The 24739-nt window shown below is 47.8% G+C and overlaps 1 protein-coding gene and 1 long non-coding RNA gene across 9 annotated transcripts in view; both read left to right on the top strand.

Annotated features, from left to right (window-relative positions):
• Positions 1–1005: 1005 nt before the first annotated feature.
• Positions 1006–24739, top strand: part of RNF220 (ring finger protein 220) — a 254410-nt gene continuing 230676 nt past the window's right edge. For 3 of the 8 annotated variants that reach the window (XM_017540767.2, XM_017540769.2, XM_017540772.2), the window contains exons 1-2: positions 1101–1366; positions 7808–8549. In XM_017540767.2, the coding sequence (XP_017396256.1) occupies positions 7925–8549 (625 nt within the window). In that variant the 5' untranslated portion in view covers positions 1101–1366; positions 7808–7924. Of the gene's footprint in view, positions 1367–2596; positions 2912–7565; positions 7617–7807; positions 8550–24739 lie in introns of those variants that run through there. The other 5 variants (XM_037742844.1, XM_037742846.1, XM_017540770.2 and 2 more) reach the window with 4 other exon arrangements.
• Positions 13484–15517, top strand: LOC119473029. Its single transcript, XR_005202195.1, has 2 exons — positions 13484–13854; positions 14998–15517. It is a non-coding gene; the product is annotated as an uncharacterized LOC119473029 (long non-coding RNA).

Raw genomic sequence — 24739 nt, forward strand, 5'->3', positions numbered from 1 at the left:
AGAATGAGATTTTGAGTCTCATTTGTTTTAGACAATTTATAATCCTATGTGGTTCTCTGCAAGGTGGATTATCAGCGTGTACTCCATTCCTCCCCAACTCCCCACTTCCCCAGCTTTTTTGTTCCAGATGAGAAATCTGAGGTTTTAGACACAGAACCGCAAAACAAAGGAATGACTTCTAAAACCACGATTTGATTTTGGTTGAGCTTTGCTTTCAGAACTAGAACTACCTGCTATCCTAGACTTGTTAACCACGTTCCCATGGGCAAATTACAAAACCCTTTCAACCTCAGTCTCCTCTTCTATAAACTAGTGGTAATATTATCTCCAGAATTAATCTAAGGAGTAAATGAGATTATGTAAAGACATTTAGTCCCATAACCAGGCTCCTAGAAAGCACTCAGGAATGTTAGTTCTCTATCCATTTCCCCTATTTATTTGTCTGTGTTTGGTGAATTATACGATGATGTGAAATGATCAGAAAAGAACGAACTGTAATATAAACATCAATAAAACACCAATAAAAATTTTATTCCCACATCTGGATGCTAAACTAGGCCCTCTCCGCCTCCTCCAAAAGTTACAGTTTTATTAATATTCATTTATTATTATTTTATTATAGGCAAAGACCCAGAGAAACATTCCAGGAACAAAGCAGCAGGTAAGATTTTTCTGGAAAAAGGCAGAAATTATGAGGGAGCCAGGATTTGGGGGGTCATTTAAGCAGCAGTGGATATTAGTCTTCAAGCTTTGCCCATTTAGTCTTGATCCCTTTTGGTTCAGGAAAGGAAGAAGAGCAAGCACCAAACCATTCACTGAGACCTTTGCGGGTGGGGGAGGAGGGATGTAAACAAAAGCCAACGATCTCTTTAGTTCACAATGGCTCGTGACCCCAAGACTTCCAAGCTCTTTGGTGAGGGCCAGCAGGTCTGTTATCCAGGAGTGCCCTGGGTCTGGACTTCATTTCCCAGAGTCCCTTAGTCCCCTAATGTATTCAGTGCTCAGAGTGCCTGTATGTGTGTGAGTGTGAGAGAATGTGTGCGTGCGTGTGTGTGCGCGCGCGTGTGTGTGTCTCCGAGTCCCTGGGAGAGTGGAGGCTCATTCACTGATTAGAGTCAGCGCTGAGAGGCAGCACTGCTCCTTCTCTCACGCCAACCGAGTCTCTTGATCTGTACATGCAATCCCAGGCAGCTCGCGAACACAAACCCGGGGCCAGCCGCCTACTGCTGCTGCTGCCGCTGCCGCCGCCGCCGCCGCCACTGCCTCCGCCGGCTCTGCGCACCCGGGACTTTTCATGCACCACGCTCTCCGCCTGCTTCCCTCCGTGTCCTGAAAAGTGCGACCGTTCTCCCAAGGAATTTCCACGGCAAGTATGGAGATCAGAAAGGGGTGTGGACGTGTGTGCGTACCCAAGAGGGGTGGGTTCGAGGGCGGCCGGCTTGTTCAGGAACCTGGCTAACTTTCCGGGTCGGTTTCCTAGGGATTCGGGCGGTTCCCCCGGACAGGGGCAGGGGCTGGGACCGGGACTGGCGCGTCTTGGATCTTCGCGACGGAGCCTCTCGGCGTTGGTGCCCTGCGCGCTCCGTGCGCTGCCTCGCTCAAACTTTCCGTCTTGAGTTTTCCTTAATGTGTTTTATTTGGGGGGGGGAGGGAGGTGCAAAGGGGAGGGACCAGACGCGGGAATTGGACAAGTAGGGAGGGCGAGGGCACTGCAAGGGAAGGGAGCAGGACTTCTTTTCTCCATCTTTTAATAAGCCCCATTCCCACTTTGTTTGGGTCGTTCACGAGAATACCTTCTCGCCGGGCTCCCTGCTGCACCCCCCGGTGATTTCCGGGCTCCCCTGTGTACCCCGCGTGGATTTCCGGCGAGGCCGGGGCTGGGTGGTACTCAGTGGGGAGGCCGAGGCGGCGGGCGGGATGGAGAAGGGGCGACTGGAATGAGAAACGACCCCGACAGTCTCCACCCCACACTGCCGGCTCCGCCGGGTACCCGAGGAGTGACTGTTTAGCCCAGGGCCCGGGGTGCTGGGCTTTTTCCTAGCGGGGCGGGTGTAAAGGGTGTGGAGGGAGGGAGGTCGGGTAGGATAGGGGGATCCTCTGCGGGCAGGAAGGAGGCAGGTGCTAGCACTGAGGCAGACCGTTCTAAATGCCACGGGTAAACTCCCCGCTCCGCTGGGCTGGACCGGCCTGGCAGTAGAGCAGCCCGACACATGGGGTCTCCCGGGATTTTCGGGGTCGGGACCCCTCTCCCAGCGGTTCTACTGAGCCAGGCGGGAGGACGATCGTGGAGACTAGGGCGCGTTACTCTGTTTGTAGTTTTATTTTTAATCTTAGACCTGCCTTAAACTGAGTAACAATTTCTCTTCTGACTTGAGAACAAAACTTTTCAGCGAGCACGCAGGTCGCTGCGGTCCTGCGGCCACCGCCGCCGCGCTTGTCAGCCCGGGCGGAGCGACCTTCTCTGCCTGGAGCCCGGCCCCGCCACGGTGCTCCGGAGCCTCCAGCCTCCTCCACCCCACCCCCGCCCCCCAACCCGGGGCTTTTCAGGGCTCGGCCTGGGCGTTTCGCCTTTGTGCTTTGTAAGAGAACGCCTTTTCTTCCAGGGCACAACAAACTTGGGCGGAGAGCTTCCGTGTGGCCCCCCGGGCGAGGCCGCCCACGGTGGCGAGGCCATCCGAGGGGATGCCCGGTTCGTCCCCCGCTCCAGGAGCCTCTCCGAGAGCTCGCGCCCCGGGTAGACCCCAGCTGGCGAGGGCGCGCTGGAGTCCCGAAGTAGCGGGGACTAGGGCAGCCAGGAGGCAGGGGAAGAGATCTCACTTCCCATTAAGAACACGCTGCATTCTCGGGTCGTGGATGCGGCTCCCACGGAGAGCCGGTGTTCCGGTCCTGAGTGGGGCGCGCGTCGCACTGGGTGGGTGCGTGGGGCCCGGGCCATAGGTGTGGGGGGTGCATGGGGCCCCGGCCATAGGTGTTGGGGCTCAGCCCTGCCTGGCCGACCCGGGTCGTCCGAGGTCTTCCGCCTGCGCCGGCTCCCTGCCCCGGGAGCCGCTGAAGGGGAGAGCACGGCGCTCGCTGCCTGCGACGCCCAGCAGCCACGTCTTGCCTCTCGCCTCCGCTCCGGACTCGGCTTGAGGGGTAAAAGGGAGAGAAAGGAAAAATAAAGAGAAAAAAAGGGCGGGCAGTGAGGAAGCAGCGAAGGGACTGGAGGGAGCAGAGCGAGCAGGGGGCCTTCGCCTTGCCTGGCCTCCTCCTCTTTCCGTCTCGTGGGCTCTTCCTGCAAAGGGGAATGAGCAGAGGGGGGAAAGGCAGAAAGAGCGTCGAGGAAGAGCGCTGCTGGCGTCTTCCGTACCGATCCCTCCTGGCCCGCAGAGACCCGGCAAAAGTGGCGTGAGTTCGCTCGCTGCGCTTCGGAGCGAGATTGGGGAAGGCCGAGGACTGGGCGGCGCCCGCGGCCGGGCGCGGAGCTAGCGGGGACACACACCTGTTCTGCGAGCCGCGCCGTGTGCGCCAGAATCCTCCCTCCCGCACCCCGCTCCCGAAGCCCAGGAGCTGGGAGGGCCCGGTACCCCCGCGCGGGTTCGCGTTTGCAGGAGGACGGGAGTGGAGGAGCTCGCGGCTGCCGGCTGGAGCGGTGACGAGCGGCGGCGGGACCCGGGTGACCCTCGGGGCGGGGCTGCTTGGGGGCTGGAGGTCCTTAGACTTCGGTCGAAGGCTGGCAGCCCCGTGCCCCTGCCACGCGGGCCCCGTGCCGCTGCGGACCAGGGGCCCTTGCACGTGTCGGTTCTTCCCAGACTGGCGCCTTGGTTGCCCAAAAGTTAGGCGCAGATGGTTTCGTGGTTGGGACCTAGAGTATTCCATATACAAAGACAACCGAGAGCCGGAGGGAGAGGTCAGGCCAAAGAGTAGGGGGCTCGGCTCCGTGTTGGCCCCAAGTTTATGTAGGTTTCGCCTTCACCTCTTTTTCCCCCGTTTTCCCTAAAAGAGTTGGTTTTTCCCAGTCGAGACTTCCGAGCTGAATTCTGCACCCGCTCGCTAAGTCAGTATCCCAGCGATCCCGCACTCTCGAACTGGCCCGGGCTGTCTCGGATTCGCATCAGTTGGCCAAGCTGGGCCTGAATCTGGGTCCAAATCTGGGACCGATACCCGGCCATGTCTGAACCACAGCCGTCGGCCCTAGTCCGGGAACTGTGTTAGCCTTATGTTGCCTGAGTTCTCGCATCTGGTGGTAAAATTTCTGTTAGAGCGGTGTTTCCAAATACCCCCTGGGCATTTGGTGTGCGGGAATTCTCTTCAAGCGAAGAAGTCTGTGAACTTAAAAAAAAAAAAAATTCTTTCCTGCGTTCTTAACAACCCCCCGATACTCTGCCTCATTTCCCATTGTTCTTTGCTTTTTAAGTTCCCTGTTAATTTTTTAAAAGTTTATTTATGCAAAGGAAAAATATCGTTTAATTTGTTCTATTATTTTAATTCCTAGCTTTTGGAAACGGTTCAGAGACCACAAAAATGTCACCTGTTGTAATAAGCAGAGGAGTGTTGTGTGTGCATTTTAATTGCCAGCAGAGTAGTAGTTTGGTGGGCGCCCTGAGCTCGGCTCCGGGAAAGAGCCCTTTGCAGCTTTCTTTGTGGCAGTCATTTGCAAATGGGTTTCGCTCTCAGCTACGGGGGAGGCAGCGGCAGCAGCAGCAGCACCGCTTCCTTCTATGCCGATCTCGGGCGCGGGTCAGGAAGCCCAGACCCTGGACCGGGATGGGCAGAGGATGGGATGGGAGATTACCTACTCTTCGTGACTTTCTCTTGGGCTTTCGGTTTTTCTGTGCGAAAGTGGCTAGTTCGCTCCGCAGAGCGCGGAGCGGTGCGCATCAGCCCAGCCTCAGACATTTTCAGGTTCCAAACGCGGGGGTCTTCGTTTCGTTTGTCTTGGTTCTGGCATGTTTAATCACGCAATTAGTAATCTCACTAATTATTCAGATAGCTGGCGTTTTGTAATCACTTTAAACCTGGGTCGGGAGTGTGATTTAAGAAACAAACAAACTCCCACAGACACAGAACTGAAACAAACCCATCACGTCAAGGATTTGAAATTTTAAAAACTCAATATTTGTTGGTCCCTCCGTCCAACCTCACCGCCTGCCAGACAATTTATTTAGCTTCGTAGATTGATCCCTCCTCCTTGTTTAGTTAATTCAACAAAGACTTTTTGCAATCTGTTTGGAGTTTGTCTGATACCGTGGAAAAGTAGCTGATGATTTATTTGGTTGCTTTTCGATTTCTGTCTTCAGCCCTTCTTTCTCCTCCTTTCAGCGGGGATGTCAGCTGTTATTACTTCCTATTGATCCCTTTGCAAAGTGAGAAGTGAACTAAAATTAATGTCAATTCCACTGCTCGGATCAATAGCTGGAGTTATTTTAATCTGGATTTGCACGAAGTGCTAAATTAAAAAAAATCAGCATAGAGGCAGAAAAGTAACAGTTACTTACTTTCCCTTTGCCCGGTTCTTCACAGTCACCCAAATGCTCCATCAAGCTGATTATCTTACAATCCATATTTTTTTAATTAAGAGGGTCAGTTAGTTTTCTTATTTTGGGTTCTGTGTTTAAACCCATGACATTTTGACATTGGGAGTGTATTAACTATAGATTTTCATAATGACTGTGGTCGGCTGAAGCCTCATCTATACAAGTTGTTAATGTGAAGAGAGGGTAAGAAAGAAAAGGGAAAATAAAAAAGCACTCCCCCCTCCTCTATAGAGACCAACGCCCACGCAGTGAAGTAAAAGAGATGTGGCCTGGAAAAATATTGTTGATTTATCTTCAGTGTAATGAAGTTTTCAAATGAATAACCAGGGTTGAGTGATTCACCGGGTTCTGTTGGAGTGTCCGGTGCTGTCACCAGATTACTAATTTATGAAACTCATTTAAGATAATGAGGTGATCTAGGAAGTAAAAATAGCAAGTGAATGGGGGGGTGGTATTTTGAGGGGGAAACATTCCTCCCTTCACACTCAGTGTTATGTTTGCCTCCTATAATACTGCTTGTTGATAGACAAGTAGCTCTTTCTGTTGTGAAGAGCTGCCTAGAACCCTTGGAACAGCCCTAGACCTACTTTCAGAGCATCCATGTTGTGTGACCATTAATCTGACTAGAAAACAGCCAAGAACAGGATTCCCAGACTTGTCAGGCTGACTGGCTGTCCTTGGCAGATCATTCCCTGCACTGCTATAACTTGACAGGAAAGTTATTTAAAATTTGGAAGAGAGAAAAATCCGTTAATGTGAGATACATAATCTGGTAATTTAGCAATGATGTCTATAAGGAAAGATGCCAAATGAGGAAGCAGTCTGATGGTGTCCACTCATCTTCCCAATTAATAACAGTCATTGACACGTCTGCTACAGGATGGGAGAAGGAAATACTCTCTTTGCACTGCATTAAGCCAGGAGGATTCATCTACTGTTTAACTGAGGTTTCTCTATTTGAGGGAATACCAAAGATACTCCAGGTAGACTTTTTAACAGGGAGGAGATAGATTTTATTTCTGATAGGACTCTCAATTTAAAGGTTATAGTTTGTAGCAGATGGTGATTTTTTGGCTATGCTTCGGGTTTCATTAAGTTTCTGTTTCATGTATATTTTTGATGCTAGTAAGTCCTGGCATTCATCTTATGTTGTCCTGGCTTTTGATATATAGCCCTTCTCCCAGCCCCCACTCAAAATACATTTTGGAATGGAACCAGTGACTATGAAAATGTACAACCTAAATTTACAAGGGAGACTGAAAGAAGTCTCTCTGAACTCCAATTTGTTCCGGAGGCCTTTATTGGACATCAGCTCTGACTGGGCCAATAAGCAGAGCAAAATAAGTCAGAAATTTTGTTAACATTTTGTTCTAAATGTTAATGGCAAATGCAAGGCAGTTTACAAATCTACTTAAGAGTGAGTGCATTAGTAACTAAAATTACCGATCCGTTCTTTGCTGCCCCTTGGAAGACAGACGCTTCTAGAGACCGTATGCCAAAGGCACCCATTATGGTTTTAAATATTGTCAGAGACGCCAGGCATTTTATTGATGAAGGTTTTGTTCCTTCTCAGAAAAGAGAAATAGAAAGCCCATGTGATTAGAGAGGGGTGTGCATCAAAAATAAATGTTAATGCTGTTTGTTCACATGGCACTTTTTTCTGGAAGCAGTCTTAGGTGATGCATGAAGATGTGTGTGTGTGTGTGTGTGTGTGTGTATTTGTCAATGTGTATCATTTATCCATGTGTATACTTTGTACCAATTAATATGTACAAGTGTTCCTGGTCTAGATGAACTTGAATTAGGGATATTTCAGTATTAGGGCGTTGTTAGGGGAGATGAAGAGAGGCTGCATATGTAGGAAATCATATAGGTAGAATCTGGTCTCTGAAAGTCAGGCCTGCTGTGAGTGGTGGATGCAGGTGGAAGCCCTTTAAAATATAGACCCCTACTTAATCTACTGGATGACTTGGCCTTCCAAAGCTCATTTGTTCAGGGAATATTGTATTTGGAGGTTTTATGATATTTTTTTCTTTGCTGGGCTCAGGCGCATTTCACCCGGAACGTGTAGGGACCAAAGTCAGCTACGCGTACATCACAGTAAGTTGTCTATTGATTTTCCTGAATGAAAATGGTCTGATGCTGCTGCCCACTGGCTCCTAAAGCCTGTGGTGTCTCTTGCCCGAGCATCTGTAAGCCATAAGGATGGTGCTTCAATCACTTGGGGTTTCCCTTTTTTTCCTCCCCCCTGACTTTCCTCCCCCTTCTTTTTTTCTCTTTGCTTTCCACAGGTCTTAGAAGGGAATGATTCCCCAGTAATATTCCCTGCCCTGATCCAAAGTGCTGCTTGGCCTCCCTCCCAGGGAAGACTGCTTCTTGTATAACGCCGGCCACAGAAAGAGACTCCGATGGACTTACACCGGGCAGCCTTCAAGATGGAGAACTCATCCTACCTTCCCAACCCTCTGGCATCCCCAGCACTGATGGTCCTGGCATCCACGGCTGAGGCCAGCCGTGATGCTTCCATCCCTTGTCAGCAGCCACGACCCTTTGGTGTACCTGTCTCAGTTGACAAGGACGTGCATATTCCTTTCACCAACGGTTCCTATACCTTTGCCTCTATGTACCATCGGCAAGGTGGGGTGCCAGGCACTTTTGCCAATCGCGATTTCCCCCCTTCTCTACTACACCTCCACCCCCAATTTGCTCCCCCAAATCTAGATTGCACCCCAATCAGTATGCTGAATCATAGCGGTGTGGGGGCTTTCCGGCCCTTTGCCTCTACCGAGGACCGGGAGAGCTATCAGTCAGCCTTTACGCCGGCCAAGCGACTTAAGAACTGCCATGACACAGAGTCTCCCCACTTGCGCTTCTCAGATGCAGATGGCAAGGAATATGACTTTGGGACACAGCTGCCATCTAGCTCCCCCGGTTCATTAAAGGTTGATGACACTGGGAAGAAGATTTTTGCTGTCTCTGGCCTCATTTCTGATCGGGAAGCCTCATCTAGCCCAGAAGATCGGAATGACAGATGTAAGTACTTTGGTTCGAGCCCTCCCTTACCCCTAGTAAGCCTTGCCTCACTGTGGCGTTCAACAGGTCGGTGGCGTTTTGCTCGCTCCTAGTAATGGGAAGGGCCAACTACTTCTCTTTCGCTAGCTGTGGAGTGCTAACCTTTGCTTGTCTCTCATCAGTGAGCACTGATAGTTCCTGAAATGTTTTTCTGAAGGAAGCCAGAGGCAAGTTGGCCCCAGCACAGCCCTTCTCTCTGGGCTTATTCTCCGAGCACTCTGGAGCCAAGAGGGGTGCCCCAGATGTACTGGAGTGAATGGCATTTCATTAAGACGTGTAGGCTCCTAGGGAATTTGGGGGACCTAAAGAAACATGTCCACCCCTCCTCTCTTTGCTGTCCTCATTATGTTTGTCTGATCTCAGTGTTATTTTTTAGCTTTTCCATTGTATCACATCCAGCAGACTCCACGTGATTATATTTTCACAACTCTCAGCCCTTGTCCACATCAGGCTATTTTTCAGAGAAGGACAAAGGTGTCGTCAATCACCATAAAGCATTTCAAACAGCTGTGTTTTCCTTGCGATTGCAATGCTAGAAAGCTGACTTCTCTGGGGATTTCACAGGTTTGCTGGATGCTTATCCTGGGGCTCACTTTTAGGACTAGACACGGTTGACCTGTGTGACTGCTCCATATTTGATGTTCACAACTATTATTAATTTCTGCTTATGAAACAGCTTTTTCTCATGTTCTCCAAGTGCCTTGTTGGGCTCTGGCTACACTTACTCATAGCTGGAACTAAACCTTTATTTGGAACTTGTAGACTGGGAGTGCTGAACCCTGCAATCTTTTGCTCTGATATAATCAGAAAATAATTGTGTTTTGAAGCTTTTGGGCTGTGGGTAGACAGAGCAGTTTTCTTCAAGCCTGGTGAGAATTTATGAACTGAGGGTGTTTTTTCCACCCAACCCTTTGTTCTCAGATTTGCTTCATTTTATTTTCTTAAGAAAACTACATCTGAGGTTCGCCTTCTCCTCTTCTGTATTTTTTCGTGCTCCCGTCCTCTCTATAACCACCAACACGAATACCATTTTTTTCCCTCCTCTTTATGATGCCGAGGAGAGTAATAGAGACATTGCAGCTCTCTCCCCTGTCGCCACTGCTTCCTCAGGCTGTCTCCTTGAATTAGGCACTGTGTTAACTTTCCTGCGCTAAAAGGCATCTGCCTAAACCCAGCGTACCTTTTCAATAAAAGTCATCATAAAATCAACCTGCCTTGTAAATCCATCGCTCTTTGGTTTTGAAATATGTTGCAAGTGTGTCTTTTATGTCAGCGTCTGTAAGCCAGAGACCTCCCCACTTAAGGCAGAAGGCTGCTGGCTGACAGCAGCACTGCTAGTGTTGCTCTCTCACTTTGGCTTTGGCTCTTTTTCACCTTTTCACTTTCTGTTGACTCGTGTGTCTTGTGATCTTGCTTCTTGGATATACCTGCTGAACAGGTATCGGCATTGTGTTGGTCCGTTTTATTTTATTTTAGTTTTCGTTTGTCCAGCGATGTGCAGGTGATCAAGGCTAGTTGTAATGTGACCTCCAGCTAAAACTGCCTTGTGTTTGGGTGTGACAGATTCTGCCTCTTCTTTTTCTCCAAATACAAGTTGAAAATGAAATCCTCTCATAACTAATGTGCCACAAAGTCACATCTGGAGATCGAGATCCCTTTCTTCCTACCTAACACATCCAGCTTGTCTCCATTTTTCTATCTTTTTAGCCCAAACCTGTGTCAGACTCCAGAGTGGGAGGAAGCTTGTTAGTCAAGTCAGAACTCATAGACGTGGATATCCATTCCCCTCTGAGTGTCAAAGCCATAACTCTTCTGTTTGCCTGGTTTGCATTGTGTGGTGGTGGCATCCCCCATGGAGATGGATCCCTCACACAGGAATACGCCTGGGTGGAGAAAAATTAAATGAGTCTGTCTCCCAAAGTGAAATGGAATTCTGACCTTGAAATTAATGATATTCTGATCAGAAGGGTGGGGAAACTTCTTTATTTCAAATATAGTGTTATATAAATTGGAGTCCTTTCCTCTTTTATGCATTTAAAATCTTCTTCCCTTATAGAGTACCTTGTGTTACACGAGCATAAAACCTATGGGAGTGTCTGTGAGGGGAGGGTGTTTGGACACCCACGTTATAATCCAGAGTTGCATTTGTGACTGATCTTTAATAAGAAACAAAGGTGCAAAGTGAAAAGGAGGCTGTGGTACCTGTGATCACCCTGAATTTTTGCCCTTTCCTCCTTTTCTTAGCTTCGGTGGTTAGCACATCCCTCACTGGGTCACACTGGATAGCATTCATGCTTTGATTGTGAATTTTTGGAAGGCAGGAGAAGTATTTTTCTGTAAGGAAGGGTTGAAGAGGCACTAAGACAAAGTCTGCCGCAGCTTTCTTGGCTCCTGTCATATGCCGACGTGTGTCGGAATATTTATGGTCTGTTTTATGTAAATACATATTTAAGGGCCGTTAGAAGGCCTGATTATTCCCACTAGATGCCTTTCAGGTCCTCCCTACAGAACCGTTTTGAAATAAGTAATATTTCTCAGATAATCGAGTGACAGTATACAAGACTGCTTCCAAAGGGAGAGAGAGCTTCAGGGGCAGATGGGGGCAGTGACAGGGGATGGGGATATGAAAAGACAGAGGATTGAAAGTGTTCAGAAGAGCAGAGTGATAGGATACAGTGCTTTCGCCAGATTGCCCAAATTAACCATATATGATTAATAACACACACACATATGTGTATACATGTATATATATTCTTAAAATTTAGAGTTAATTTCTGATACGGTTGACTCATTTTTCAGTTCTCTTCATATAAATATCTTTTCATAAAGATTGTTTAAATGTTTTAATTAAATGCAGCAATAAAAGTCCGAAGTAAAGCATTTGGCTTTAGAGCTTTGTTGGTGGGTGGGGGCAGGGGGCAAGTAGTATGGGGGTGTGTGTCCTTTACTTAGAGAAGTTTTTATCACTGAGTTTTAGGTCATTAAGAAATCAGTTGTATAATGGAAACACTGACAGTTTTTACTGTTGCAGCCACCCCCCCCCCCACTCACACACTACATCAATATGCAGATGTGTCCACTCGTGAGCCCACTGGGAAAGAGGGGCCTGCAGACATGGTGTAATGCATACATGTGCTTTCCTTAAATCTGGGTACTGGTAGGCAGGATTTCTTTTGTGATTAAATATACATTTTTGTAGACAGAACTATAGCGATTTGGGTCAAGTATCATCTTTCCTGGTAGATGATTCCAGTTTGCTTGCCTGTCCATTCACCTGGCTTCACAGGTGATTCTGAGGTAGGTGTTGGGCTCTATAGAAAAACAAGCAGCCTTTACTCTACAGGATTGACTTACTTGCCCGGGAGAATGGGAGAAGTGTTTTGTGAGAAGCCATTCATGGAGGATGCATAATTTCCCAGGAACGGGACTGAGGTAACTCCTGTTTATTGTCACTCCCTGAACCAGTCCCCAAGGCCCCTTGTCCAGGGAAATAATGCTAAAATTTATGGACCAATTACAAATAGTCCACGTGTGCCTTACATATGAAGTATCTACAGTGATGTTTCCCAGGGCCTTTAAAATAAACATTTCCTCATTAAGGAAACTTTACAACAAAAGGGAAGATAAGTATTGTCTGCTGCCTTGTGTTAGAATCTGTACATTTATGACCCCCTTAGCTCCTGTCATGTGCATTTCCTGATGGTTCTCTTCAGGCTGCCCCTGTGCCCAGATTCCTGCCTGTGTGACACAGTCTTTGGCCAGCCTGCCAGCCTATCCACTCAGCCCAGATTGGAGTTGACTAAATATGCATGCTCACCGCAGGGCTGAGAAGAGGGCTCAGAACTGCCTATGTGGAGCGACGACTGGCCCTGCCTTCTGGCTTACCCCAGGGATGGACACTGGACACTGACCATAAGTGGCTTGGCTTTGCCTTCTTTCCTTGACCTTCACTGTGGTGGGGCAGAGTCACAGGTGGGCAGGAAACCTGATGGCTCACAGCAGCTCCTGAATGTTCTGCTTCACTCTCATCTTTGATCTACCCGAACAGCCATTCTTGAGTTCCAAAAAGGGCGAGTAAGAGATGGTATTTTGTACTCTGAGATGTGTGTTTATAAAGGCATGTATCATTGAAGACCCTGTGTTCTAACAAGCAAATCAGCTGAGCCCACCTAGCCAAAGGCAGCCTGGAATGGGGAGGGCTGGGGTGAAGGGGGAAACTTTCCAAGGGTTCTGGGACTGGGGTGGGCAGGGACTGTACTCTGGGCTTTTAGGAGAGTTGCTCTTGCTAGGGAGAATGTTTGGGGCATGCCAGGTGGCCAGGCTGCACCTCTGGGCTGCAGCTGGGACAGGCGACCACTGGGAAAGGCTCAGCGCCAGAAGAGCTGGGTCAGATGGTTCCCTCTGCCCTGACTGCCCAGACCTAGCTGCCTCTCCCTCAGCTGCTCCCGGGTTCTCCCCCGCTCCCCGGGAGTAAGAACTCCTGTGATGTGTGTGGTTGTTTCTGGTTGTTCACTCCCAACACAGTCATGGAGACTCCTTTTCATGCTGCTGGGTTTAATTGTCTTGTTGGGATAAAAAAATGTTTGCACAGCTAAAGTGGGGCCGGGCTGGACGGGAGCAGTCCCTGATGGCTGCAGAGCCATCTGGCCTGGCTTGGCTTGGCTCGGCGCGCCGCTCTCCCGGCGGCTGGGCTGGCTCTCGCGGAGCTCCCGCTCTTCCCCTGTCCTCGCCCCGCGCCGCGCCGCTCTGTGCGGCGGCTGCCTCCTCTTACGGCCGGAATGCCTAATCACCATGGTGAGAAAACGGACACCGCAGCCGTCCTCCCTCCTCGCCCCGCGCCCTCCCTCCCGCCAATTGTCATGCAGAAGTGATCCAGGCTGCCGTTTCCTCGCGGTCGCCCGCCAGCCCTTGGCCGCTCCCGGCAGAAGGGTGGCTGGTAATTGATCGTCTGGGGGAGGGGGCGCGGAGAGGCGCGAGGACGGGTCCCGGGGAGGCCAGGCCACGGAGCTGGCCCCGTTCGCTCACTTGCAAGGGACCCCCCAGCCTCCGCCACCGAGGCGGCTCGCAAGTGGTTTCAGAAATGCTGGTGATCTCGCCGTCGCTCTGCCGCACTAGGAGGCCGCGGCGGGAATCCGCGCGCCGCCCCGAGGGCCGGGAGCGCCCCCCGCCTCGCCCTCCAAGTCCGCGCGCCCCCAAGTCGCACTGAGAACCCAGTCCCCGATCGGTTTCCTCTACACCGTCTGAGCAGAAGAGAGTGGGGACCGGGGTGAGGGATGGGGGGCGCCCACGCAACGTCGGGGTGCAGGGTAGCGCGCGGGAGGCGCTAGGGGGTGCACGCGGCGTGAGGGGGACACAGCGCGGGCGCGGGGACGGCCACTGCTCGGGGAGGGTTCTGGGTGGGGGAGCAGGGCGCGTGGAAGAGGGAGGATGGACGTGTGCACAGCGCCTGGGGACCTCGCTGGCCCCTCGGCGTCCCCAGAACTCTGAGGTTTCTCCTTTCTGCTCAGAATGTTTTTCCCTTCCTGCTTGTCAAATCTGCAAAAATGTTCCGGGGAATGTTTCCCAAGTCCAGGGCGCGTCCTTCGGCGGGATTGCTGGCATTCGGGCGAGGCGAGTCGCGGTGGCCTCTGACGGTCTGAGGCTCGCAGCCAGCACAGCGGGGCCCGTTAAAGTCCGGGCAATTTCTGGAACTCTTCCCACGGGAAGTTTTCCGGGGCTGCCTTCCGGTCAGCGGCCCCAGGTTGATTATTTGGTGGCCCTTTTTTGTTTGAAAACAAAAACAAACCACACATTGTATCCAAATAACAAAAGTTGCTGTCCCTCCCCACCCCCTTTCCTCATTAGGCAGGGAAGAGGAAACTGAAAAATAGAATTATATTTTTATATTGCTTTTATTTTTAACCCTTATTAACTACATCCATCTGGTTAATAAATATTAGCACATATTGAAATGTATTCGTTGTAAATAACTGAGGTTTGGAGTGACAATATATCTAATACAGTTATATTTTTATAATGGTTTTTCATACTTTTAACTCTTATTGACCACATCCATGTGGTTAATAAATATCAAAGCACACGTTGGGCCATGCTCTTTATAAATACTTGAGATTTGGAGTGATGGTACATTTCATAGTAAAATCCACAGGATTTTTAAACACCAAAATAGCAATATTGTTTGGACTTGCATATTTGCTCCTAAGAGTTTAACCACATTTCAGCGCCATTTTATCCTGTCTTAAAGAGAGATGAACTGCAGACTTAAGGATAATTTATTGCTACATATCAGCTAAATTTTAAGTGCCATTTAAATTGTGGCATGTGTGGTTGAACAGAATGTGTTGTTATCCTTTGTAACTTTACATGTGTGCTCCAGGGTAGGAATTCGTAAGTATCTTTTTCTTTGCAGCAAGAAAGAGAATTTTCTGCAAAAGAACTTTCTTTCTTACGCCTTTTCCAGGAAAAGATCCTGGATTGGGACTACATGTTGGGCCTGGAGAAATGATAAGCTGTGATGTGAATCAGAACACCTGGTACATGCTTAGTAAACAGATGAGATTCATCATCTTCCAGCCTTACCCAATGGATTGGACCTTTCTGTTATCTTAATCACACTACTTTAGCTTTAATGTTTAAAAAAATTATTTTCTTGCCTGGTGCCAATCATATAAAAGGGTTTAGTATTCATTGCATATTGAATACTGTAATGGTGGTGATTGTAATCTAGTTTTTACTTTAAGTTTTCATGATCTTGCCACTCCTCAGCATTGCACTGGACAGTATCTGTAAGACTATGTTATCCCAAAGGTGCAGAGGAAAGAAAGGAAGAACTTACTTATACCTTGAGGTTTCATAATGGCCAAGGTAGGGAGGGAGTTTTCCAAAATTTTGTGAAATCACCTTTCTCAAATATAGACTTATTTGATTGATTACTTGGGATACTATTAATACAAAATCATTTATAACTTAAAAAAAATTAAGTCTACTTTTTTTTTTCCTAACCCTTAGAAACCTAAGATTGGAGTCTATCCCCTTTCCAAATGTTTTCCCACAGCATTACATCCTCTGTCATGGAGTCCACAAATACGAATCTGCTTTTGGTGTGTATTTTAGAAAAAAGTTTCTACCTAGATCCTGGTCGAAGTTGGAAACAGTCAAGTGATATGGAGGTAACCGTCCGGCAATTCAGATATGTGGCTGTCAGTTTTCTCTGTGGAATGTGTTCTGGTTGAAGATGACCTAGAGGAAATGAAAGTTGTGTTTTTGCTGGGGAGACGTGGTGCCGCGTCCAGTACATTCTGTTAACAGATCCGAAGCTTTAGGAAAATCTGGAGCTATATGAGTGAAGAAGGAACCTTTTGGTACAGTCTCATGAGAAATCAAGCCCAGTAAGTCTGAGTGTGACTTACCAGGCAAGAGTTGTCTTTTTCCACTGAAATTCATGTGCAGGCTGAGACTTATGGCTTTACATCCATCTTAGTGCAGCAGAGACAGAAAGCTGTAGGGAGGGGTAAGGGCCAGCCCTGGAGAGACCTTCGCTTTATTTTCAGGTATATGATTCCCATTTAGGTGCCAGCTAATCCTGTATTGCTCTCATTTGACCTTGCTTCTGGGGGTTTGATTTAAAGTAAGTCAGTGGCCTAGCATGATAAATACCTGTTAGAGGAATAAAAGCTATATTTGCCCCTTTGAGCCTCAACTTGAAGGTGTTTCAGATCAAAGGTGGGGAGGCAATATAATATAGTCATTACGAGTTTGGCCTCTGGAGTTAAATCCTGACCTGTTAGCTTACTTGCTTTCTGATACTGTGCAGATTACCTAATCTCTCTGGGCCTTAGTATTCTCACCTGCAAAATGGGAATTGCATAAACTAAAGGGGTTGTTGGGAAGGACTGAATGAGATTAAATACACAGATAATGCTTAGAAAGGTTCCTCACACATACTAAGTGTTTGATACTTAGTTACTATTTTTTCAAAGACAATCTGGTCCTATAACCTTCCCTGTTAGAAGCACTGATGTAGCCAAACACAGTGTCATTAACAACTAGCAATGTTTGTAGGGTCCTTTCACACACTCATGCCTTATGTCAATGTGGAAAGAGGGAGAGAGAAAGACTCCAAAGCCCTTTTCTGTGATGGCCAGCTGCTTCTCCTGCTTTCATTATTATCCATCCACCAGGATTAGCCCTGGTGTCCCCCTGACCTCTTTCTCCCTTGTTTATTTAGAAGCAAGGTAATAGTCAAGTTAGAGAAACTGAGTCTGTGAGTCGGGAGAGGACTTGACTAGGGTTGGAGATCTAGGCAGGGGCCCGACTTAGAAAAGCCAAATCTCATGGTATTTCCTTATTCTGAAATTTTGTCTTACTGGCTATTGTTTGAAATCAATGTGTTATTAGAATTTGTGTGTGATAGAGATTTGGACTACATGTAATGAGATTTGCTGTAATGGTATTTGACTAGTATTAGAATTCACAGTCCCTGGGTTTCTTGTATGTCCTTAGATTTTAAGTTATACAGACACTTTTACCCTCTTGCCCATGTGAGACAAATCTGTGAACCTTCCCCCATCTGTGTGTGTCACAGTCCCACAGCATGATGGATTGTCTCTGCTTGGGGGAGGCTTAGGACGGGGCTTGAAGGGGCCTTGTAGGTCAGAAGAGAAATACAGCAGCAGGACTGAGATGGGGGGGCTGCCTGGGGAGGGATTAGCAGGGGGAAGGGGAGGGCAGCGTTGGGCGGGGCATAGTGTCTGTGTGCATTCTCCTAGGAGTAAAAGAGGGCTGTCCATTACCCTGAACGCACAAATAAACTCAGTGTTTTTCTCTTTGTAGAAAAAATGCCCCATGGGACTTGGGACTACCAGAGAATGACTGCATGTCAGTGGGAAAGGTGGGGAGTAGGAGGATGGGAGTAGGGAAGACTGACCCTGTGCCTGAGGACCTTGGATTTGAGTCTGTTCTTTAAATAGAGTAGCTCATATTTGAAGAGTCTCATGCCCACACATGTTTGTAGCAGAAATAGCCACTGGAGGCCAGTCATCTGATACTTCAATCTCTATCAGCTCCTTCACTGCTCCATTTAAAGAAAGGAGTTCAGCTCACCTTTGGAAGTAAAGTGTCTCTGAAGGTCATGGAGCACCCAATTCTGCTCCCTCTCTGTCCCCAGCCCTTCCCACATTTAGTCACAAAAGTGTGTGCTAGGTAGGAAGGGAAATGCTGAATGTTCTTAATCTTTGGTTCTTAAAGAAGGGGAGAAAGTCTGGGATTTAGGCCCAAATGCCAAAATCATGGTTCAGAAGGAATTCTAGAAAAGGAGCGGAGCCTGAGAGGTAGCTGGAGAGGTAAGGGCAGTAGCGCATGCTCGGCTGAGGAATCAGCAGGACTGCAGTTAGGGCCTCAGCTTCAGCTTCCTTCCTGAGCAGTAAAATTAAAAAAAAAAAAAAAATCCTTAGAACAACAAAAGTCTGGACGCATGGGCTTCCTTCCTGACAGGCCAACCTGGTGGGGCTTCATTCAGACTGAGCAGCAGTCAAGGCTGATTTACGGGTAAAAGAACCCAGACATGGGTTTAACCCTTTCCCAACCACGGAGATGCTTCATTGCAAAGGCTGCCTCCTTCTTCTAACTTACCATCCAGGTGTGGGGAAAGTTTTATTGTCATTTCTTCCTTATTTAAAGAGAGTACCTGCTGTTAAAGTGCCTGTGTTCTCTTCATGAGAAAGCTGAGCCTATGAGAAGTTGAGTGACTTGTAAGAAACCTTACTTACCATCAAGTCCTGTGTCTCAGGCTCTTGATGACATTATATTGACTCTGCAGTATTGAATCCATCTTTGATCATGGGAAGTGCTTCCTGGAGTCTGTATTGGGGTGCTGCTGTAAGCCCCAATTTTACCTCTGTAAGATACTGGTCCCACAGAAGGAATAGTACTGCTTTGTCTTAGCTGTTTGTTGGTGGCAGTGGATAAAACTGTGTCAGAGTTTTATCACGAGACATGACTCAGTTGCCATCATTGGTCAAATATGATGCACTCATCAGTTCATTTAATCATTCAGCTGTACTTACTGTGTACCTACATTGTTTCAGGCACGATGCTAGGTACTGGGGATAGATTGATGTGCAAGACAGATGATAGTCCCTGCCTTACTGGACCTCAAAGTTTAGTTAGCAATTGCAGGATTCTGGGAAAGTGCTGTCATAGGGGAAATATAACAGGCCATGAGACTTAGAAGTTGGAGCATCTAATCTTGTCCAAGAGTCAGGGATAGCTTTCTGGAGCAAGTGAACTTTAAGCTGATACCTGAAAATCAAGAAGGAGTTATTGATTAAAAGAAGCTAGGTGTAGCAGTTTGCTTTTTTGGACAAAGTATAGTATCTGAGAGTGGAAGAAAGAACTCCAGAGCTGCCAAGGATTGCTCACAATAAAGTGAAAATAGCATTGTTTCCTGCCAGGGCCTGAGACCTGACCTTGGATCTCTCTGTAGCACTTCATCCTATAACCAGGCATTCTTGAGAAAGTCCATTTGGTGCTTATGTGGCTCTGGGGCTCATCATCAACTGGGGTCCTGCTTTTAAAGCAACTTTCTAAAGATAAGTCACTAGAAAATGCTTTCTGATGACATATGCTATTTTAACCACCCGAGGACCCATGAGCACCCAGAACCATGTTTGGCAGAGTAGATACTCAGGAAATATTTGCTGAATGAAGGAGGGCCGTTGCCCTGCTGATGTTGAGTGAGGTAGATTAAGTGTCCTCATCTTTTTACTAAAGTTCAGGCTTAGCCCTATCCTTTGCTCTACCCGGAAACGTGACAGGTCTCAGGGCCTAGAGAGTACTCACTTGGCCATTAAACTAAGCCACATAGCACCCGGGATTCTTGGCAGAGTTTCTTGGCAAAGTTTCCTCTGGGAGGTGCATTGCTCAGGCTTGACTTTCACAAGGGAGGTTAGGTGTATAATGCCAAGAGTATTGAAGAAGGAAAAAAAGAAGGCGAAGCAAACCGTTGTTCCAGCCTGGCACACGGCGGCATGCTAAAAACAGTTCCTTCCAGCCAGGGCCTCTGTACTCCACCGTCCCCGCTGTGGTTTTCCTTCCCTGGCCTCTTATCTTCATCATTGCTCTACATCCAGAACATTTCCTGAGCTCCTATGTGTAGAGCGTTGTACTTGGTGCTGTTTGCAGGGGAATCAAAGAGGCAGGAGACAATACTTCCTCTTCTTGACAGCCTTATGGTTAAGGTGAGTAGCTAAACTGTATATATGGAAAAGAAATGATAATGTAAAGTAACAGATAGTAAGGCCACTAGGATTTCGAGAGAGAGTCATCCCTAAGGCTGGCTTTCCCAAAATGGGATCTAAAGACTGCCTGCTTCAGATCACTTGTGGTGTGGTGTTGGTAGTGGAGAATGGGGACAGGGATGGGGGTGGGGTGAAGAATGTTATTTATAATGCAGATTCCCAGGGCCTACAACTTCGTACTCAGAATCACAAGGAATGCAGCTTAGAAACTGTGTATTTAGCAAGCAGCCACCCTCAGTGATTCCTGTGCTCCTTAAGGTTTAGGAATCACTCTTCTGGGATTTAGGAATCACCCTTCTGGGGTGAAAGTCTCAGGGGAAGATTTCGCCAAGGAGTTTGGCCTTGCGGAAAGAGGAGTGAGGACTGGGGGGAAGAATGGAAGAGGATGGAGGCCCGCTGAGGAGTCTGGGCAGGCAGGGGAAGGGTGAAGACCCAGGGTCTGCTCACAAACAGTACTTTTCTCATCCAGCCTCCTGTCTGGAGGAGGATCTGTCCACCTGTCCCAGCTCCCTCTCTGCCACTGCTCCTCCTCAGATTGCCTCCCTCTGCCTGTCTTATTGCTGATCAACTGACTGTCTGTGCCCAGGCTTCTCCTTCTTGGTGCAATATTATAATTATGAGGTGGCCCAGCGGAGGGGCCGGAGGTGCTTAGCCAGATGTGAGGGAGGCCAGTGTGCGCCGCGGTGCTCCTTGGACTCCGGCCAGCTTGTCTTCTTACTGCTGTTGCTCTACTGAGAAGGGGCTGGAGAGGGCTTGGTGTGTGTGGTTTGCCAGCCTCCTCTCTGCTCTTCCCCAGCCCTTGAGCGTTCACGTGCTCATTTGTAAAGAAATAAAAGTTGGAGGGTTAGAGGAATCGCTCAGTGGCAGAATTAGTCACCAACACCTGCAGATTGGCTTTCTGCTTTAAGCTTTAACCCTTCCAGTGGGCAGCTGCCACTGGCTAGAAGGTTCCGTGAGCCATGACTAGGGGCTTGCTCTGAGAGGTACAGGGGGTTTCAGGTACCTGTGCAGGAGGGGATGCTCTCGTCAGCCTTGCTTCTGGAGTTGGGGGTGGTGTTTTTCCCCCAACATAATTTCCCCTTTAAAAACACTCATCACCAGGCTGGGCACGGTAGCTCACACATGTAATCCCAGCACTTTGGGAGACCAAGGTGGGTGGATCACAAGGTCAGGAGTTCGAGACCAGGCTGGCCAAGATAGTGAAACCCTGTCTCTACTAAAAATACAAAAATTAGCCAGTACAGTTGTGGGCACCTGTAATCCCAGTTACTTGGGAGGCTGAGACAGGATAATCGCTTAAACCTGGGTGGCAGAGGTTGCAGTGAGCCGAGATCATGCCACTGCACTCTAGCCTGGGCGACAGAGCAAGACTTTGTCTCAGAAAAAACAAAACAAAACAAAAAAAAAAACGCTAATCACATTAAATTGTAATTATTTGCTTAATTGTGCCTCTCCCGTGGGCCCATATCTGTCTCCTTGTGTGAGTCCATCTAGTATATCCCCTCGTGTAGTGCCTGGCTTGGTAAATATTTGTTATTAAAGTAAATGAACTCAGGATCACTGTTTCTTCTGCCGAGTTTGCAGAGTTGCCAGCTGGCTCTACCCATGTGGACATAGTCTGAAGGGCCACACAGGATCCACCGAAACACTGGGCACCTCCTGGCATGTTTACAAGTGGGAGGTGGTGACTAGAAATAGAGGAACCGTTCAGTGGTAGGGCAAGAGCACAGTCAGAAGCTCTGGGCCTGTCATTTACTAGCCATGTGACGCTGGGTAAGTCTCTGTTTCTCTGAGCCCCAGCTCTTCGTATATAAAATGGGAGATGGCAGATAATCCTTGCCCTACCCTGTAGGTTGCTGAGTAAATAGATAAACCAGATGTGTTTTGTAATCTAAAAGTAACCGTATAAATGCCATCGCCCCACCTAACATAGGTACATGCAATATGTCTATCTAATGTCTGTCTAAAGAGCAAAATGGTCTTCGTGGCTAAAATAGTTTATGAAAAACCTGAGCGTTCAACCTAGAGGGAGCCCTCTGACATGCCATTCCATCCCTGAAGTTGAGCTACAGAAGACAGTTCGCATTCCCCGAGACCAGCTGCAGCACTATTTTCCTAGGTATTTTGGGGCAAAAGTTACCCAACTCTTGTAGATTTTTTGTGAATGTAAGTTGGCAGGCCATTTTCTATACAGATCTGTGACATCTCAGCTGAAATTATATTTTGCCAAATCCCCACTGAAAGAAGTTTACCCTTTGCCTTTCTTCTCAGCAAAGCTCGGGACATCTTTATTTTTGCGTTTCCAGGGTCAGTGACTCTATTCCTGTTTTGTGGAGGGAGATGTTTTGGCTCAGAGGCACAGTGCTTTGGCCTGAGGAATGATAGGCAGAATCAAGACGAAGAGGGCTTTCTGCCCTAGAGACCTTTCCTAGGCTGCAAGAATAGCCATTCTGTATCAGCCAGGATGACAAGATGAAGAGGGTCCTGTCAGATGTGGAAGGGCTTGCTCCTTATGCAAGATCTTTAGAAGTTAAAGCTGGGCCAGGAGGATTGGAAGAGCAAGAATTTGAGAAAGGTTTTACTAGGCTGGGTGTGGTGGCTCATGCCCATAATCCTAGCACTTTGGGAGGCTGTTGCGGGCAGATCACCTGAGGTCAGGAGTTTGAGGCCAGCCTGGGCAACATGGCAAAACCCCATCTCTACTAAAAATACAAAAATTAGCCAGACATAGTGGCACATGCCTGTAATCCCAGCTACTTGGGAAGCTGAGGCAGGAGAATTGCTTGAACCCAGAAGGTGGAGGCTGCAGTGGGCTGAGATTGCGCCACTGCACTCCAACCTGAGCGACAGAGCAAGAAGAGAGAGAGAGAAGGAAAAAAGAGAAAGGAAAGGGGGGGGGTGGGGCTTTACTTATGTGGTAAACTTCATTGCGTGATTATTTAATAGACCATTAACAAGCAAATTCATTAACAAGATCTTAATTAACAAGTTCAAGGTTATTCCTCCAAGTTCCCAGGGGTCCTGTTCTCCTCCCATTTAGTCCCAGAGATTTCCTATCCTCCTGAAACTAACCAAACCAGATGCATTTCAATTCAGTCTTTTTATTGCAAGTGAAATGAGTGCAGGCAAAGAGAAGAACATAGTACTACGCCTAATAATAATAGCTGACATTTTTCCAGTGCTTTCTATGTGTTAAGCGCTACTCTGAGTGCTTTACAGATAAGAATGTATTTAATCCTCATAAAATCCCTATGAGATAGGTATTGTTTATCTCCATTTTACAGATGAGGAAACTGAGGCACAGTGTTTAAGCAATATACCCATTGTCACATGAGCAAGTATGAGAGAAGAGGTTCAGATGCAGGTAGTCTTAAGAGTCAATGAGAAGGAAGGACACTCCAGGAGAGAGAGACCTATGGATCAGATTCGTGAGGTGATGAGAATAATACTTGTATTTGTTCACTGTGTGCCAGACACTGTTCTGAACACTTTGCATGTCAGGCTGTGTCCATACTCAAAAAATTCATAGGAGCCTTTTGCAGTGTGGCTGCCCTTAGGCACAATTTATTTTGGCCCCCTTGTCACTCTCTCTGCACTGTGAGTTCCTTGAGGTGGGAACTGTGTCTTAGTCTAAGATCTCTGTTCCCAGTACCCAGTGCATTGCCTGGAACTTACTAGTTATGACCTAAGAAAAAAAGTTTGTCAAACATACCCTTTGGTGGGATGGGGGAAGTTGATTCATTATCTGCTAACGCCCAATGTGCTTTACAGACACAGTACTTAAGAAGAGCTAAATCTGTGAGATGAGACAGATGCACCTACCCTTTCTGTGCCTCCATCTCCTCAGGGTAACGTGGGACGAATACTGGTATTAGTCTCTTAGGGGTGTTGTAAGAATTAAATGAGTTAATACAAAATACAAATAAAGTCCTGGGAACACTGCCTGGCACAAAGTATGCCTTCAATAAATGTTAGCTACGATTAATATTACAGGGGTTTTGGCACAGATTTTAGGTCTCTTAAACCAGGTTCCTGCAACTCTTACCTCCACTCCTGGTTGCATTATGGGGACAGTGACTCCAGCAAGTCCTGAACTCTTTTTTTTTTTTTTTTAGACTGAGTTTCGCTCTTGTTGCCCAGGCTGGAGTGCAGTGGTGCAATCTCGGCTCACCGCAACCTCTGCCTCCCAGGTTCAAGCTTTTCTTCTGCCTCAGCCTCCCGAGTAGCTGGGATTGCAGGCACGCACCACCACGCCCAGCTGATTTTGTATTTTTAGTAGAGACAGGGTTTCTCCATGTTGGTCAGGCTGGTCTCGAACTCCTGACCTCAGGTGATCCGCCTGTCTCGGCCTCCCAAAGTGCTGGGATTACAGGCGTGAGCCACCATGCTCAGCCCCAAGCCCTGAACTCTTATACATTTGTGCAGTTTGTGACAAATTTCTACAGCTGAAAAATTTTCCAATTGATATTTGGGAGTTGGTACCTATAATGTTGTCTTTCCTTCTTGGCTTCAGTTATATGGGGGCCGGAGCAAGGATGAGTTTAGCACTCACCAGTGACCCTCTTTTTAAACTACTCTTAAAGGCAAAGAGTGGAAATAACTAGACAGTAAACCAGAAGGACTTTTTCTGGGTTGAGTAAAGATTAATCCTGTTCTATGCGTCCACCTGGTCATCCACTCAGATAGCAAGTCTGTGGACCATTTACTGTTTACCAGCTATTTTGGGGAGAGGATGAGGAAGTGATAGAATGCTAAGAATCACTGGGAAATTGGAGCTGGGAAGGAACCATTGCAGGCTGCTTTATTTTTCCCATTTTCTAATTACTTACATAATGCTTAAGACTGTGTTTTCCC

This window comes from Cebus imitator, unplaced genomic scaffold, assembly GCF_001604975.1.
Source record: "Cebus imitator isolate Cc_AM_T3 unplaced genomic scaffold, Cebus_imitator-1.0 Scaffold129, whole genome shotgun sequence".
In the NCBI taxonomy this organism is placed as follows: Eukaryota; Metazoa; Chordata; class Mammalia; order Primates; family Cebidae; genus Cebus; species Cebus imitator.